At 41.1% G+C, this 17,652-nt stretch overlaps 1 protein-coding gene across 8 annotated transcripts in view; it reads right to left on the bottom strand.

Moving 5' to 3' along the window:
• The window catches only part of LOC132406362 (dedicator of cytokinesis protein 7-like), a 216,429-nt gene that overhangs the window by 156,989 nt on the left and 41,788 nt on the right, over positions 1-17,652 (bottom strand). For all 8 annotated transcript variants that reach the window (XM_059991923.1, XM_059991924.1, XM_059991917.1 and 5 more), the window contains exons 2-6: positions 13,802-13,892; positions 6,833-7,008; positions 5,625-5,693; positions 3,259-3,388; positions 416-628 (exon numbers count right to left, since the gene is read on the bottom strand). In XM_059991923.1, the coding sequence (XP_059847906.1) occupies positions 416-628; positions 3,259-3,388; positions 5,625-5,693; positions 6,833-7,008; positions 13,802-13,892 (679 nt within the window). The remainder of the gene's footprint in view (positions 1-415; positions 629-3,258; positions 3,389-5,624; positions 5,694-6,832; positions 7,009-13,801; positions 13,893-17,652) is intronic.

The following is a 17,652-nucleotide window of genomic DNA, read 5'->3' as shown; positions in this document are numbered from 1 at the left end:
ACAATACAGTACATATAACTCACACACAATATATAAAGTAATATTATCATAAATAAATTAATAATAAAAAATATTCCAGAAGATTGACATTTAGCACAAGTTTCCCTCCATGGATTCTGCCTGATCTGCTGAGATCCTCTGGCATTCTGTGGTTGTTGCTCTGGATTTTCAGCATGTGCAGAATCACTCGAGTTCCTACATTCCTTTACCCCTTCAAACATTTGTTCCAATCCTCTATGAAAGCTAAGCCAAATCTACTTGTACCTCTCTACTGATTTTTATTGCTATTTACTGATTGTAGAGTTCCAAAGACATGAAGACAAGCAAATACTAAGTAACGTGTTCATGGTTACATAGGTGCTTTTATATTACCATTTCCCTTCCCACTTTTCTCCACTCACAGAAAGTATTTTACCTCATCTGGTGGCGGGAAGAGTGCCAGCAATTCCCGGTGTCGGTTTTCCTTCCTCTGCTCCCCATTGCGCTTGTCCACTTCATCAATTACTGTACGATCCAGAAGGCTGGGCAGGAGGGAATCAGCAGCAGAATTCTTCAGGTCGAAGATACTGGAGGCCCAGCTCCCTCTTGGAGTGTCATCTAAAGACACTGACCTCCGCTTCAGATCATCCTACCAAAGAACAAGGAGGCAGTTGTTTGCAGCTTTTCTTAGGGCATATTGCTCAGACCCTCCAAGAGTCACAAGACCCTTCCAATCATAGGGGACAGATGGGCAAAGCAAAAAGCAAATCAGCATGTGAGAAAATGTTAACATTAGAAGCATTCATTCTAATTGGGATGAATTGTAACACAGGAGGTTATTTGCACCAAATGGTGTCCCTGGCCATGTTCTTAGATCCTGTGCAGAAGAGCTGGTGGGAATATTTGCAAACATTTTCAACCAATCCCTGCTTCAAGCTGTGGTTCCTTCCTGCTTTAAGAAGACCACTATTATCCCGGTGCCCAAGAAAACAAGATCATGTGTCATAATAATTACCATCCAGTGGCTCTCTTATCATGAATGCTTTGAGATGCTGGTCATGGCACATTTCTACTGCAGTTTTCCAGAGGACCTTGACCCACTGCAATTTGTCTAATGCCAAAGCAGTTCTATGACAGACACCATCTCTCTTCCTTACAAAAAGGCTGGATGAACTCAGCAGGTTGGGCAGCATCCGTTCAAAGAAGCAGTCAACGTTTCAGGTCGAGGCCCTTTGTCAGGACTAAAGAAGAAGGGAGCAGGGGCCCTGTAAATAAGGTGGGGGGAGGGTGGAAAACCAATCAGAGGAAAGATCAAGGGGTCGGGGAACAGAAGCAGAGAGGGGATAGGCAAGAGAGGTGAAGAAAGAATCTAAGGGGAAAACACTATAGGTAGGCCTCATGATGAGGCCAAACTTCGGTTGGAGGAACAACATCTCATACACCGTCTGGGTAGTCTCCAGCCCCTTGGTATGAACATCGAATTCTCCAACTTTCGGTAATTCCCTCCCTCTCCCTACCCCCATCCCACCTTCACTCTGTTTCCTCTTCCAGCTGCCTATCACGTCTCATGACTCTGCCTTCTTCTACTACCTATAGTGCTTTCCCCTTAGAGTCTTTCTTCACCTCTCCTGCCTATCCCCTCTCTGCTTCCCCTCCCCCACCCCTTGATCTTTCCTCTGATTGGTTTTCCACCCTCCCCCCACCTTCTTTATAGGGCCCTTGCCCCCTCCTTCTTTAGTCCTGACAAAGGGTCTCGAATTGAAATGTTGACTGCTTCTTTCAATAGATGCTACCCGACCTGCTGAGTTCATCCAGCTTTTTTGTACGTCTTGATTTGACCACAGCATCTGCAGAGTGCTTTGTGTTCTCTCTCTTGCCTTACACTTATTCCTAGAGCATCTGGATAGCAAAGACACCTACATCAGACGATTGTTTATTGACTACAGTTCTGCCTAAAATAACATTGTGTCAAGAACTCACTGTACTCTAGTCAATACCTCCCTCGTAACTCAATCCTAAACCGCAATCAGTAAGGTCAAGCTACAACACCTCTGCCACAGTAATTCTAACACTGGTGCTCCACAAGGATGTGTCCTCAGCCCCTGCTCTACACCCTGCGCACTCATGACTGCGTGGCAGATTCTGCTCTAACTCCATTTACAAGTTTGCAAATAACTTGTAATGGGCAACATCTCAAATAACAATGACTTGGAGTACAGGAAGGAGATAATGAGCTTAGTGACAGGGTGCAGGACAACAACTAATGTCCATAAAACAACTGGTCACTGTCTTCAGAAAGTAGGGCAGTGCACATGTTCCTGTCTATATCAACGGAGTTGAGGTTGAGAGGGTTGCGATCTTCTAGTTCCTATTTGTGAACATCACCAATAGCTTGTCCTGGTCCATTCACATTGATGTCATGGCCAAGAGGGTTATTGATGCTTCTGCTTCCTCAGGAGGCTCAAGAAATTCGGCATGTCCCTGTCAACTCTTAACAACTTTTATTAATGCACCATGGATTCTGTCTAAATACATTATGGCATGGTGTGACAAATACTCAGCACATGATCACAAGAAACTGCAGAGAATTGTGGATACAGTACAGTGCATCCCAGGAACCAGCCTCCCCTCCATGGACTCTGTTTATACTTCTTACTGCCTCAGTAAAGCAGACAGCATAATCCACATTGGACCTTCTTTCTTTTTCCCTCTCCCATTGGACAGCAGATACCACAGCCAGGCTTAAAGACCACTTCTATTCACTATTATCAAACTTGCATGACAAGACGGACACTTGACTTCACAATCTATCTCATTATGATCTCGCACTTTATTGTTTACCTGAATTCCACTTTTTCAGTTGCTATTACAATTTACTCTGTATCGTTATTATTTTACTTTATTCTACCTCGTGCCATGATCTGATCTGTATGAACAGTATGCAAGATAAGCTTTTTACTGTATCTTGATACGTGAGAATCCCAATACCATTCTTCCATGACTAATTCTTTGACTTAACTATCTAATTAATTTCAGTGCCATGCTCTTTCTCCATAGCCTTGCACATTTTCTACCATGTATCTGTTTTGTTTTTGAAACTTGTACTTCAAATATCAACATTATTCATTTTCTTTACTGACAAATGATACTAGACTTGCACATTTTACATCTTATATCAGAACAGTCTGTACAAGAATCTAAAACATTTTTGTGACTGTGATGAAGATATGAATTCTTCCCATTTGAAAGTTAGAACACCGAAGCAACATTAACACCAACCTGATCATCTTGGGTTCCTCGGTCATCAACAACCTCATCAGACTCAAAGATCTGCTTGGGTAGGCCCCGTTGTCTCTCACGCTGCTTCTCTGATGTGTTGCCGTTAAATGCAGTGCTCATTTTTTGATACCTTTTCCAAATACAAATCAAAAACAGGCTAACAGTGAGCATGAGATGTAGAACTACCCAAGGTGACATTCAGAACCAATGTTACCTCTAATTTGTAATAAACTGTGTGCACAAAAATCTTGTGTTGTGTAATTTTTTGCCTTGTGACAACATGTACCACTGCATTTCTTCAATAAAAACATTATAAATAAGCCAATTCTAAAAGCTGCAGACAAATCATCACAAACTCCACATTTTCAACACTATCTGCATCAGAAACTGGAAAAGGAAATGTGATTGTGTACGTTCGTGAAATATACTTAACATACCAACAAGGTAGAGGGCGACAACCTTTTGTGCGCAGTTTAAATTCCTTTGTGCGCTAGTAACAAAAGATGTGTGCACGCACACCTTGGAGGGAACATTTTTCAGAACCCCCATCTTATTCACATGTACATCAAGGGCCATGTTCTGTATGTTTTTTTAATGAGTCAATGACCCTTTCTCAATGGAGATTTTACTTCTGGGTGGAAGTTAGTAGGCTATAGCAGTATCAATAACAGAAGAGTCGTGATTCAACTGCATAAAAGTTCTAACAGACAATAGTTCACAATATCAGCAAAGAGCTCTCCCACTTACATTTCAATTTACAGTACAAAGCTCCAATCACAGCTTGAAAACCATTCCCAAAAGGTAACAAGATTATCAACCACCATTTAAATATCAAACTTCGGTTAGGATGCAGTTGGAATATTGTGTGCATTTCTGGCTGCCCCATTATAGGACGTGTGTGGAAGCTTTGGAAAGGGTGCCGAAGAGGTTTACCAGGATGCTGCCTGGATGAAAGAGTATGAGCTATAAGGAGAGGTTGGACAAACTTGGTTTGCTTTCCTTAGACTTGAGTTTGGGGCCAGACCTGCCAGATCTTCAAAAAAAATGTTTTTCTTTCTTGTGAGTCTGGAAGAGAGATTTTCACAGTCTTTTGTTGGGGAGCGATGGAGAGAGTTGTAAGACCACCAGATGGAGTGGACTGAGGAGCAAGAGTCCGAGGGCCGGCTCCGCTTGGAGGTCGATGGGAACAAATGAATGAACAGTGAGCTCCAACAATGCACAATAGACTTTTTCCTTAAAATGGGCCCTTTTACTTTTTTATTTTCTTTATTAACCCTCTATCCAGATTAAGATTTATGAAGTTCAATCATTTAATTGCATTTGGTGTACTGTCTGATATTTTGTGGTGCGGATTTGTAACCGGGCAACACATCACGCAGCATCCACACAAACGAGATTTCTTGGTTTGGCGGGGCCAGAAGTTGTTTTCCCCTAGACAAACACGTGCTGGCTGAGCCTGAGTGTTACATAAGTAATTGGGTTACCTGTTTATTTATTATTAGCACCTTTTTTTTCTATGCTACATTATGTATTGCATTGAACTGCTGCAGCTAAAGTTAACAAATTTCACGTCACATGCTGGTAAAAACAAACCTGATTCTGATTCTGAAGGTGAATCAATGACCTGACATCTGCGAGTCCAATAGAGGCTAGAGATCTGGAAGTGGCTTGTTCTGGAAGTCAATCATTACAGACTGTCCTATTGTATTGGAATAAAACATACCCTTTTCCCTTTGTCAAAAAACCCGGAACCTGGAATTTACACTGTCCTGGAATCTGTGCATGGAAGTGGGTGGGTGTGTGAGAGAGAGGGAAAAAAGGGGCTTGTTTTACTATTGTTATCTTGTTGCTATTGTTGTTGCTTCTGTTGTTTAGCTGAACTTTGTGGGCATGTGATGTTGGCGCTAGGATGTGTGGCAACACTTGTAGGTTAGCCCCAGCACATCCTTAGGTTGTGTTGGCTGTTATTGCAAATGACATATTTTGCTGTATGTTTCAATGTATATGTGATAAATAAATGAATCTGAATAGCAAAGATCTTAGTTCTTAAATTAACATCTATTCAAGTTATAGTTTGTACTCATGTATATTTTAAATTGATAACATACAGTGAAATCAGTAATCCCAATCCTTGAACTATCAAAGCTCCTTTTGTTCTGAGATTCCAGGTAGTCATTTGAGTATTGCATCTTTTGCCACTCTACACCTGTCCAAATCTCACTCTGCTCTCCTCAAAGTAAATGTTAAGTGGTTAGCCAGCCGGTTTCCTCAGTATGTCCCACAGCTGCAATATATCACTCTGAGGTAAAACAAACAGACTGCAACAAATGAGCAGAAAAATGTATGATAAATCAGAAGAAACCCACTTTCTGTGAACAATGACCCAATCTTCGGTGTAGATCTGTATGGCATCTCTTACTTGAGGATCCATTCCCCTGTAAAGAAAAGAATAATAATTTATGAAAATTCAATACTCCTATTACGCTGAATAGAACAAAACCTTTTTTCTTTGTAAAAAGACAATCCACTGCTTTACACATCTAGTTGAACCTAAAATTCTTAAGTTTTCCCTCATCAGGTGTTTTAATCAGAAGCCAAGTGACCTGTAATCAAGAAGACATTTAATTTTTCAGATGTCTTCTTGATCAGCAATCCTGATGAAGGGTCTTGGCACAAAATGTCAACTGTGTACTCCTCTCCATAGATGATGCCTGACCTGCAAATTCCTCCAACATTTTGTATGTGCTACTCCTGATTTTACTCGGCATCTGCAGAATTGCTTGTGTATTTGATTTTCACGCTGGATTTTCAGATCAGAACAGTGAAACAATTATACATAATTAACTAACATGACTTGTTGAAATTGCAAGTCCCATCCTGGAAGGAATGAGATCTGGTAGTGCTATCATTCAAGTTTGTTATTTCAATAATCAGCTGCTTTTACATAGCAATTAACATCCTACGATATCTTACAGAAGCATTGACAATCAAAATTTCACTCTTAGCAACAAGGACAAACAATCAAAAGCCTGATCAAGGAAGCAAGTTTCAAAGAAAAATTTGAAGGAGTATGAAGATCAGCTGCCAATAATGGAAAATGAAACATACGAGTTCAAAATAAATTCATTATCAAAGTACAGATATATCACCATATATTACTTTAAGATTTTTCTTGCAGGCATTAATAGGGAAAAAAAGAAATACAAAAGTATCAATGAAAAGCTAGACAGAAAGCCTAATCTTCTTTAAACAAAATTGAAAAAAAGTACTAAAGCATTAAAGTTTGTGAGGTCAGAGAAGGTTATAGTTAGAGTAGGGAAACATGTGCCAAACTGCTAGTGTGTTGAGTCTGAGAGGCTCGCTACAAAGATGAGAATGATCCTAACCATCTGGTCCACCACATTTCAGCTGGGCTCCTGCTGTTGACTGATCAAATGCCAAGGAGAACAGGTATAGAAATATCTGTGCCCCTGTGCCTCCAGACTGAGCAAAGAGGACCTCCAATAGATAAAGAGTAGATTTAGTTTTATGTTATAACTGTACGACCCAGGCTTTTACACAAGAAAATACTCACACTTCTTCTGGGACTCCAGGCTCGACCGTTCGACATTCTCGCGGTTCGTAAACCACCTCAATATCATCTACAGGAAACTCCAGTAGTTCCCTGAGTGGACCTGGTTCTGGAGCGGGGGGATGTGTGGTCAGGTATTCCTCAAAGTCCACAGGCTCTACCACTTCAGAAAGAGGAACCTGTAAGTGAGGTAGAATAAACCACTGAGGAAGGAAGTACAACTGTATTGTGTGAAATTTCCATTTTATCCACTTGTTTATAATAGAAAATATAATCTGAAAAAGGTTCCATATCAACTTTCATTGTTAATATCCAATGGAATTGAAAAGACTTGTATGTTAGTAAAGATGATCAGCGACAAAAGAAAAATACAATGCTCCTCATATCATTTATAACTGCCTCTAACTACAGCATCTGCAAAATGGAAAAAAATTATGCATTTTTAAAATTTCTGTGATAAAGTATGCAGGTTACACTAAACCTGATAAGATATTGTAGTTGAATAGATGAAAATTTATTCTACATTTAGCCTGTGCTGAGTTTGAACTAGTGATCTTTGACGATATTGTGAGGATACTTTACTTTCTTTAACCTGTTCAGTATGTGTTTTGGGAATGTACTGTAATAACCATATAACCATATAACAATCACAGCACGGAAACAGGCCATCTCGGCCCTCCTAGTCCGTGCCGAACTCTTAATCTCACCTAGTCCCACCTACACGCACTCAGCCCATAACACTCCACTCCTTTCCTGTCCATATACCTATCCAATTTTACCTTAAATGACACAACTGAACTGGTCTCTACTACTTCTACAGGAAGCTCATTCCACACAGCTATCACTCTCTGAGTAAAGAAATACCCCCTCGTGTTTCCCTTAAACTTCTGCCCCCTAACTCTCAAATCATGTCCTCTCATTTGAATCTCCCCTACCCTCAATGGAAACAGCCTATTCACGTCAACTCTATCTATCCCTCTCAAAATTTTAAATACCTCGATCAAATCCCCCCTCAACCTTCTACGCTCCAATGAATAGAGACCTAACTTGTTCAACCTTTCTCTGTAACTTAAGTGCTGAAACCCAGGTAACATCCTAGTAAATAGTCTCTGCACTCTCTCTAATTTATTGATATCTTTCCTATAATTCGGTGACCAGAACTGCACACAATATTCAAAATTTGGCCTTACTAATACCTTGTACAATTTTAACATTACATCCCAACTTCTGTACTCAAAGCTTTGATTTATAAAGGCCAGCGTTCCATAAGCCTTCTTCATCACTCTATCTACATGAGACTCCACCTTCAGGGAACTATGCACTGTTATTCCTAGTTCTCTCTGTTCCTCTGCATTCCTCAATGCCCTACCATTTACCCTGTATGCTCTATTTGGATTATTCCTGCCAAAATGTAGAACCTCACACTTCTCAGCATTACACTCCATCTGCCAACATTCAGCCCATTCTTCTAACCGGCATAAATCTCCCTGCAAGCTTTGAAAATCCACCTCATTATCCACAACACCTCCTACCTTAGTATCATCGGCATACTTACTAATCCAATTTACCACCCCATCATCCAGATCATTTATGTATATTACAAACAACATTGGGCCCAAGACAGATCCCTGAGGCACCCCGCTAGTCACTGGCCTCCATCCCGATAAACAATTATCCACCACTACTCTCTGGCATCTCCCATCTAGCCACTGTTGAATCCATTTTATTACTCCAGCATTAATACCTAACGACTGAACCTTCTTAACTAACCTTCCATGCGGAACTTTGTCAAAGGCTTTGCTGAAGTCCATATAGACTACATCCACTGCCTTACCCTCGTCAACATTCCTCGTAACTTCTTCAAAAAATTCAATAAGGTTTGTCAAACATGACCTTCCACGCACAAATCCATGCTGGCTACTCCTAATCAGATCCTGTCTATCCAGATAATTATTAATACTATCTCTAAGAATACTTTCCATTAATTTACCCACCATTGATGTCAAACTGACAGGTCTATAATTGCTAGGCTTACTTCTAGAACCCTTTTTAAACAATGGAACCACATGAGCAATACGCCAATCCTCCGGCACAATCCCCGCTTCTAATGACATCTGAAAGAACTCCGTCAGAGCTCCTGCTATCTCTACACAAACTTCCCTCAAGGTCCTGGGGAATATCCTGTCAGGACCCGGAGATTTATCCACTTTTAAATTTCTTAAAAGCGCCAGTACTTCCACCTCTTTAATTGTCATAGGTTCCATAACTTCCTTACTTGTTTCCCACACCTTACACAATTCAATATCCTTCTCCTTAGTGAATACCGAAGAGAAGAAATCATTCAAAATCTCTCCCATCTCCCTCGGCTCCACACATAGCTGACCACTCTGATTCTCTTAAGGGGCCAATTTTATCCCTCACTATCCTCTTGCTTTTAATATAACTGTAGAATCCTTTCAGATTTACTTTCACCTTATTTGCCAAACCAACCTTGTATCTTCTTTTAGCTTTTCTAATCTCTTTCTTAAGATTCCTTTTACATTCTTTATATTCCTCGAGCAATTCCTTTACTCCATGCTGCCTACATCTATTGTAGACATCCCTCTTTTTCCGAACCAAATTTCTAATATCCCTTGAAAACCATGGTGCTTTCAAACCTTTAACCTTGCCTTTCAACCTAACAGGAACATAAAGATTCTGTACCCTCATAATTTCACCCTTAAATGACCTCCATTTCTCTATTACATCCTTCCCATAAAACAACTTGACCCAATCCACTCTCTCTAAATCCCTTCGCATCTCCTCAAAGTTAGCCTTTCTCCAATCAAAAATCTCAACTCTAGGTCCTGTCCTGTCCTTCTCCATAATTATATTGAAGCTAATGCTATTGTGATCACTGGACCCGAAGTGCTCCCCAACACATACATCTGTCAGCTGACCTATCGCATTCCCTAACAGGAGATCCAACACTGCCCCATCTCTAGTCGGTACTTCTATGTATTGTGGCAAAAAACCATCCTGCACACATTTCACAAACTCTAAACCATCCAGCCCTTTTACAGAATGAGCTTCCCAGTCTACGTGTGGAAAATTAAAATCTCCCACAATCACCACCTTGTGTTTACTACAAATATCTGCTATCTCCTTACACATTTGCTCTTCCAACTCACGCTCCCCATTAGGTGGCCTATAATACACTCCTATCAGTGTTACTAAACCTTTCCCATTCCTCAGTTCCACCCAAATAGTCTCCCTAGAGGAGCTCTCTAATCTATCCTTCCAAAACACCGCCATAAGATTTTCACAGACAAGCAATGCAACACCTCCTTCTCTGGCCCCTCCTACTCTATCACACCTGAAGCAACTAAATCCAGGAATTTTTAGTTGCCAATCACACCCTTCCTGCAACCATGTTTCACTAATAGCTACAACATCATAATTCCAGGTATCAATCCACGCTTTAAGCTCATCCACCTTTCTTACAATGCTCCTAGCATTAAAATAGATACATTTAAGATACTCTCCACCTCCTCCTCTCTTTTCATCCCAAACAATGCATTCAAATTTATTATCCTTTTCTTTCTTCTCCCCTACATCTTCGAGCTGAGCGCATCCCTTCTCCATCACCTGCCTTTCCTCCCTCACACACTGTCTATTTACTTGCTCTACTGGTGAACTAACCTCCCCTCTCATAGTTTCCTCAAAATGATTCCCGCCCCCCCATCTTACTAGTTTAAAGTCTGCCCTGTAGCCCTAGCAAACCTCCCCGCTAGGATATTGGCCCTCCCAGGATTCAAGTGTAACCCGTCCTTCTTGAACAGGTCACGCCTGCCCCAGAAGAGGTCCCAATGATCCAGAAACTTGAATCCCTGCCCCCTGCACCAATCCCACAGCCACACATTCATCCTCCACCTAATTCCATTTCTACTCTCACTGTCGCGTGGCACAGGCAGTAATCCCGAGATTACTACCTTTGCGGTCCTTCTTCTTAACTGCCTTCCTAACTCCCTATACTCACATTTCAGGACCTCTTCCCCTTTCCTACCTATGTCATTGGTACCTACATGTACCACGACCTCTGGCTCCTCACCCTCCCACTTCAGGATATCTTGGACGCGATCAGAAACGTCCCGAACCCTGGCACCAGGGAGGCAAATTACCATCGGGGACTCCCGATCACCTCCACAGAACCGCCTGTCTGAACCCCTGACTATCGAGTCCCCTATTACTATGGTCCTCTTTCTTCTATCCCTACCCTTCTGAGCTACAGGGCCGTCCTCTGTGCCGGAGGCCCAGCCACTGTCACTTCCACCAGGTAGGCTGTCCCCCCCCAACAGTACTCAAACATGAGTACTTATTGTCAAGGGGTACAGCCACTGGGGTACTCTCTAGTACCTGCCTCTTCCCCTTCCTGACCGTGACCCACCTATCTACCTCCCTTGGCCCCGGAGTGACCACCTGCCTGTAACTCCTCTCAATCACCTCCTCACTCTCCCTGACCAGGCGAAGGTCATCGAGCTGCAGCTCCAGTTCCCTAACTCGGTCCCTCAGGAGCTGCAGTTCGGCGTACCTGGCACAGATGTGGACGTCCGGGAGGCTCGGAGACTCCAGGACCTCCCACATCCGACACCGAGAACAACAAGCTGCCCTCACACTCATACTTCCCAAATAACTGAAAATAACAAGAACTAAAAGATAAGCCTACTGTGCCCTCTTCGGCCTAAGCCCCCTGAGCCCAAGCCCTACACTCTGCTCCCGGCGCACTCCGTTGCCCGCTTCTTAAGGCTGCATTCTTTTTATATCTTCCCGCCTTCCCAGGCCTCCTTCACGCGCCTGCGCAGTCCCGCCTCTCAGATCTCTGATCTGAGACGCAATTGGACAATTTGAAAATGGCCACCGCCGCACTTCCTCTCAAAGCCTCGCTGTCCTCTTCCAAAAGAGAAATAGAAGCTTTTTCTTTATTTAACCCATGCTTTACCTCAAATAAAAACAGAAACACAAATAGCATACTCAGAAAAAGGCAGCATCTGTGGAAAGAGGAAAAAAGGTTAAAGTACTCGATGCTTCCTGACATAGTAAGTAATTCTAGCAATTTGTGTTTTTTATTTCAGATTTCCAGCACCTCCAACTTTTTCCCACCATTGTTGTTAACCTACCCTGGTAAAAACAACACTGAAGCAAAATTTCCATTGACAACATCATTGAAAACAGAGTTCACCATGACATAAAAACAATGAGATGTCTGAAGAGGAAAGTGTTCCTTTTTTGAAGAACTCCCTTTCATCAGTTGTTTAACCACAAAAAAGAAAAATAACATGTTTTCTTTAGAAAGACAAAGTTATTGTTAAAGGCTTATCTCATTGGTAAAACTTCAGGCACTTCAGGAATAACAGACAAGTACTAATTGGCAGGATGCAGCTAGTATAGCATACCCAAGGGATCTTTTCAACTTCACCCTAAATGACACCATCATTCAACTAATCTCAATGTCCACAAACCTGACTACCTTGACAGATAATGACATAGGTCCATGCTGTTAATGAACCACATTCCACAACAATTGGATTAAGGTCCTTACATTTGTTCAAATGGATTGATGAGGTGAAAAATAAAGCACTTTGGCTCTCCTGTAGAAAACAATCAGCCCATTACTTAGTGAGATGATACAAGACTGCAATAGGACAACAGGGATGTGCCACAAAAGCTCATTGTCTCAAGCTTGTTATTTCCTGCCATTTTTAAATTGAGAAACTCCAAGCTAATGATAATGGATTCTTGCCTCTGCCATCAGGAAGAGGATAAGGAACCACAAGACTCATACCACCAGGTTCAGGCACAGTTCCTCAACCATCAGGCTCTTGTACAAGAGGGGATACACTTGCCCCATCACTGAACTGTACCCACAACCTATGGACTCATTTTCAAGGACTCTTCATCACATGTTTTTGACATTTATTGCTTATTTATTATTATTGTTGTTATTATTATTTCAATGTTTTTTCTTTCGTGTTGTATTTGCATATCTTGTAGTCTTTTGTACAGTGGGTGTCCACCCTATTGATGTGGTCTTTCATTGATTCTATTATGGATATTGGATTTACTGAGTATACATGCAAGAAAATGCATCTCCAGGTTGTATATGGTGACATATATGTACTTTGATAATACATGTACTTTGAACTTTGTAAAAGAGCCCACAAGTCCCAAAGGCATGATTCTTGGGTCATGATGGAATGTAGCAACATTATATTTTACTCCAAGACAAATGGAGCACTGCTGAAATTAAAACAACACAACAAACTGGTGGGTATCACTACTTGTTACTGAGCTTTCATCTTCAGGGTCTGGAGTCAACCCAAGCCAAAAAAATTCATACAAAAATAAATCCTATCTCTGCACTGGTAATGAAGTTATTAAGGGATGTGAGTTTGACTGGGCATGTTACTTCTGGACAAAAGCCAGAAGAACCAAACTGACTCTTCAATCAATATTATCAATCTCACTCATTTAACTGTGTTGGTACTTTACCAAGTCAGTTGATGATGGGTTTTGTGATGCAGGAAAGCTTCAAAAAGGGAAAATACCTTGGAAGGAATAATAGAAAATAAATAACTGAATGCAATACATGAAAAAGCAGTTCAACCAAACTAGGCTTAAACAAGTGCTCTGTTTTGATCAGAGTTATTAATTGTTTTACAAAAGTCAATCATTAGAGAGTCTCATAACCCACATGAGCACTTGCATATCAACAGCTGAAGATTCAGCAAGGCTCCAAATTAAGTTGGAGGGATTTTATTTCTTGTCCTTAAACAGTATCACTATGCTTACTGTTACATTATCCTGTTAGTACATCTCTTGATTAACTACCTCCAATGTTTCTTTTTCCATGGCAACAATCTCTTGCCCTAGCATCAGTCTGCTTTAGCCTTGGTTCACATTGACAGGGTTATGTTGAAACAGCTGTGCACTTACCAACTGATGGGAGCCGCTGCGTTTCTTGGACAGCTGCGGCGAGCTGCTATATTGGCCGGAAACTTGTTTTCTGACTTCAGATGCCACAGTCCTGCAAAACGAATGGCAACTTATTTAAAATGAATTTTACAATGAGAAATCTGACAACAGCCAATGCAGTAAGATCAGTGAGCCAGTGATGGCAGACCATTTGAAGGTTATCCAGAAAAATTATGACACAGTAGCCAGAGAGGAATTCTTTGTAACAATCTCTTCATCCTTTTACTTTAATGGTCAAACAATTCAGCACTGCTGAAAACCAATTGAGCAAGACATTTTGTTTGGGTCAGAGTAGTAATTCAATGCCGTGTCTCATCTTACAGTAATTAAGATGTACAAGGAAGTGCAATAGTTAATGACTATTTCCTAAAGCTGTTCTTGACACAACTTTGTGAGCAGCATAACCACTGGCATAGACAAGTAGCTGTGCAGTGAATGTTAGAGAGTTCTCAGCTCAGCATTTCTCCAGATAAACAGATAACAGGTATCACTACATTTACAAACATCAAACATTCTCTTGTGTGCAGGAGACAAATTTAAAAAATCAAGGACACCAATGACACTAGTGATTGATTTCAGCTTGTTTATTACAGATCTTAAATCTTTTAAATATATTATATAAAATATCTCACCATCAGCTTGAATGGAGTAGGTAATTATCCAGCAGCTTGTCACCTCTTCAAAATGGCTGATGGCTTCATTAGGCCAGTGGCTATACGTAGTTCATTAGGAGTTTGAGGCAATTTAGTATGACACCAAAGATTCCAGCAACTTTCTGTAAATGCACCATTTACAGAAAGCTCTGACAGGCTGCAGCATCATTTGATGTGGAGGCACCAACACACAGGATTGGAAAAAGGTGCAGAGGGTTATAAATAGCCAGCTCCATCATGGGCACTAGCTTCCCCACCATTGTGGACATCTTCAAAAGGTGATGCCTCAAAAGAGTGGTATCCACCATTTAGGGCCCTCACCACCCAACACATGCCCTGTTCCATCAGAGAGGTGTAGAAGCCTGAATACATACACTCAGCATTTTAGGTACAGCTTTTCCTCTCTGCCATCTGATTTCTGAATGGAGCATGAAACCCACTTTCTCACTTCTGTTCTCTTTTTGGACTACTTATTTTTATTCAATATATATTTCTCATTGCAACTTAATAGTATTTTTCAATACATGCTCTACTGCTGCTGCAAAACAACAAATTTTGCAACACAGGTTAGAGATCATAAGCCTGATTCTGATTTCACTAACACAATCATAATGTTATAGAATGATTATAAAACAAATTATTTAGATCAAAATTGAACAAGCTCTTAACCTTGCCTAATTGCTATCTTGGAAATTCTCACATTGCTGTTCGGACTTCTCAGTCAGCAGCTTGCCAGGATCCCTGCTGGATTTGATTTAGCACAGGGATAGCTCTCCACCTCATTCATGCCTCAGCTTGTCGAGCTGCGATTCAGCTTCAGGTCCAGACTAGCTCTTGGAAAGAGTTCATGTTTACACACCCCTGACCCACATAATTCCACATTTGTTATGGAATCTCTCAGTTATAGGAAAGATGTCATTAAGGTGGAAACAGTGCAGAAGAGATTCACAATGATTCTACCGGCACTGGAGCGCTCAGGTTACCGCATGACTGGAAAAGCTGGGATTTTTTTCCCCTGGAGCACAGGGATCTGAGGGGTGATCTTACAGAGGTATATTCAACCATAAAGGACAGAGATAAGATGAATGGTCACTGTTATTTTCCCAGGGTAGGGGAGTCTAGAACTAGAGGGCATAGATTTAAGGTAACAGGGGAGATATCTGAAGGGGGCCTGAGGGGCAGCTTTTCCCACACAGGAAGGGTGGGTATGTAGAACAAGCTGCTAGAAGTAGTGGCAGAGGCAGGTATAATAGTTAGAAGATATTTAGACAGGTACATAGGCAGGAAAGGTTCAGAGTGATGTGGGCTACACAGGCAAACAGGATTAGCTCAGGTTGACAACTTGATTGGCATGGATGAATTGGACTGAAGGGCCTATTTCTGTCCAATATAATTCGATGACTATGAATCTAAATCCAATCAAATGCTCAGCAAAATCCAATAAATGCACTTTGCAACAGTTAGGGATTAGGAACTGGTGGCCACTTCAAACAGCAGAGGTACCATGCAGAGCATTCTGATTACATCACCATCTGACATGGAGGAGCCACTGCACAGCATCAGAAAAAGCCTGAAGTTGCAAACTTGGCCAGATCCATAATGAACACTCGCCTTTCCAGCACAAAGGGCATCTTCAAAAGATGATGCCTCAAAAAAGAGGCATCCATCATTAAGGACCCCCATCACCCAGGACATGCCCTCTTCTCATTGCTACTATCAAGGAGGAAGTATAGGCGCCTGAAGGCACATACTCAACATTTTAGGAACAGCTTCTTCCCCTCTGTCGTCAGATTCCTGAATGGACAATGAACCCATATTATCTCACTATTTTTTTCTTTTTTGCTCTGCTTTTACACTGCTTTATAATTATATATCTTACTGTACTGTATAGTTTTTTATTATTCTGCATTGCACTGTACTGCTGCCACGAAACATATTTCACAGCATATGTCATGATAATCTGATTGTACAGTACAATAACATCTAACTATATTTCAGTACCCAAGTATTAAACACAAGGTAAGGCCACCATTATTAATGACTAAGCCACTTTGCTCAATACTTCTAACCTGTATCTTATCATCCTCAGACAGCCTGGGTATTTAACATTGGTTATATTACAAAGGGTAAAACTCTCTTCAAACCTTCTGGCAGTTACTATAGCAATCAGGGTTTGGGTTTTAATGGCAATCAATAATGTGGCTTAATAAATGAGGAAACAATAATTTACTATGATCCTTGACCAATTAATAAATGTGCATTGACCAACCTGAAATAGCCAAGTATGATCGAGGTCTGGTGTACAAGTGTAGTACTTATTTATTATAATTTGTTTTTTATTATTGCACAGATTGTCTTCTTATGCACACTGGTTGTTTGTCAGTCTTTGTGTGTAGTTTTTCATTGATTCTATTGTTTTTTTTAATCTACTGTGAATGCCTACAAGAAAATGAATCTCAGCGCAGTATAGTACCTGTATTTTTATAATAAATTTACTTACAAGTGCCAGTTATGAGGCTGCTTGATTCTGTCCATAAAAACTAGATTCTAAAGGGAACAGCTCAAACAAATTTCACCATTTTGTAGCAAGAAGTTCAAACAATGAAGCTTCCTCATTTCACAGCTGCTGATTAAAACAATTTAATGGTCCAATCAACTCACAGACGTCTTCAATGTTCTGACTACTTGTCTAAGTGAACTAACCTCAAATTCTACAATAATTGCACCACAAACCACTTTAGAGACAATTCAGAAACACAAGAGATGCTGCTAATCTTGAGCATCAACCACAAAGTGCTGGAGGAACTCAGCAGATCAGGAAATATCTATGGAGGGGAATACACAATTGACATTTCAAGCTGAGAACTTCCAAGGGGTGTTCATGGTACTGTAGTAGTTAGCACAATGCTTTATAGCACAAGCTGCAAGGTCGGTGTTTGATTCCCAAACTGCCTGTAGAGAGTTTGTACATTCGCCCTGTGACCACATGGGTTTCCTCCAGGTGCTCCAGTTTCCTCCCACATTCCAAAGATTTGTGATTTGTGATTAGTTCAGATTAGTGACTTGTGGGCATGTTGTGTTGGCACCGGAGGTGTGGCGAGAATTGCAGGCTGCCCAACACAATCCCTAGTGGTTTGATTTGACACAAATGACACATTT

Source organism: Hypanus sabinus, chromosome 16, assembly GCF_030144855.1.
Source record: "Hypanus sabinus isolate sHypSab1 chromosome 16, sHypSab1.hap1, whole genome shotgun sequence".
Taxonomy (NCBI): domain Eukaryota; kingdom Metazoa; phylum Chordata; class Chondrichthyes; order Myliobatiformes; family Dasyatidae; genus Hypanus; species Hypanus sabinus.
Note: the sequence above shows the minus strand (reverse complement) of the source record. Positions and strands in the feature narration are given on the sequence as shown.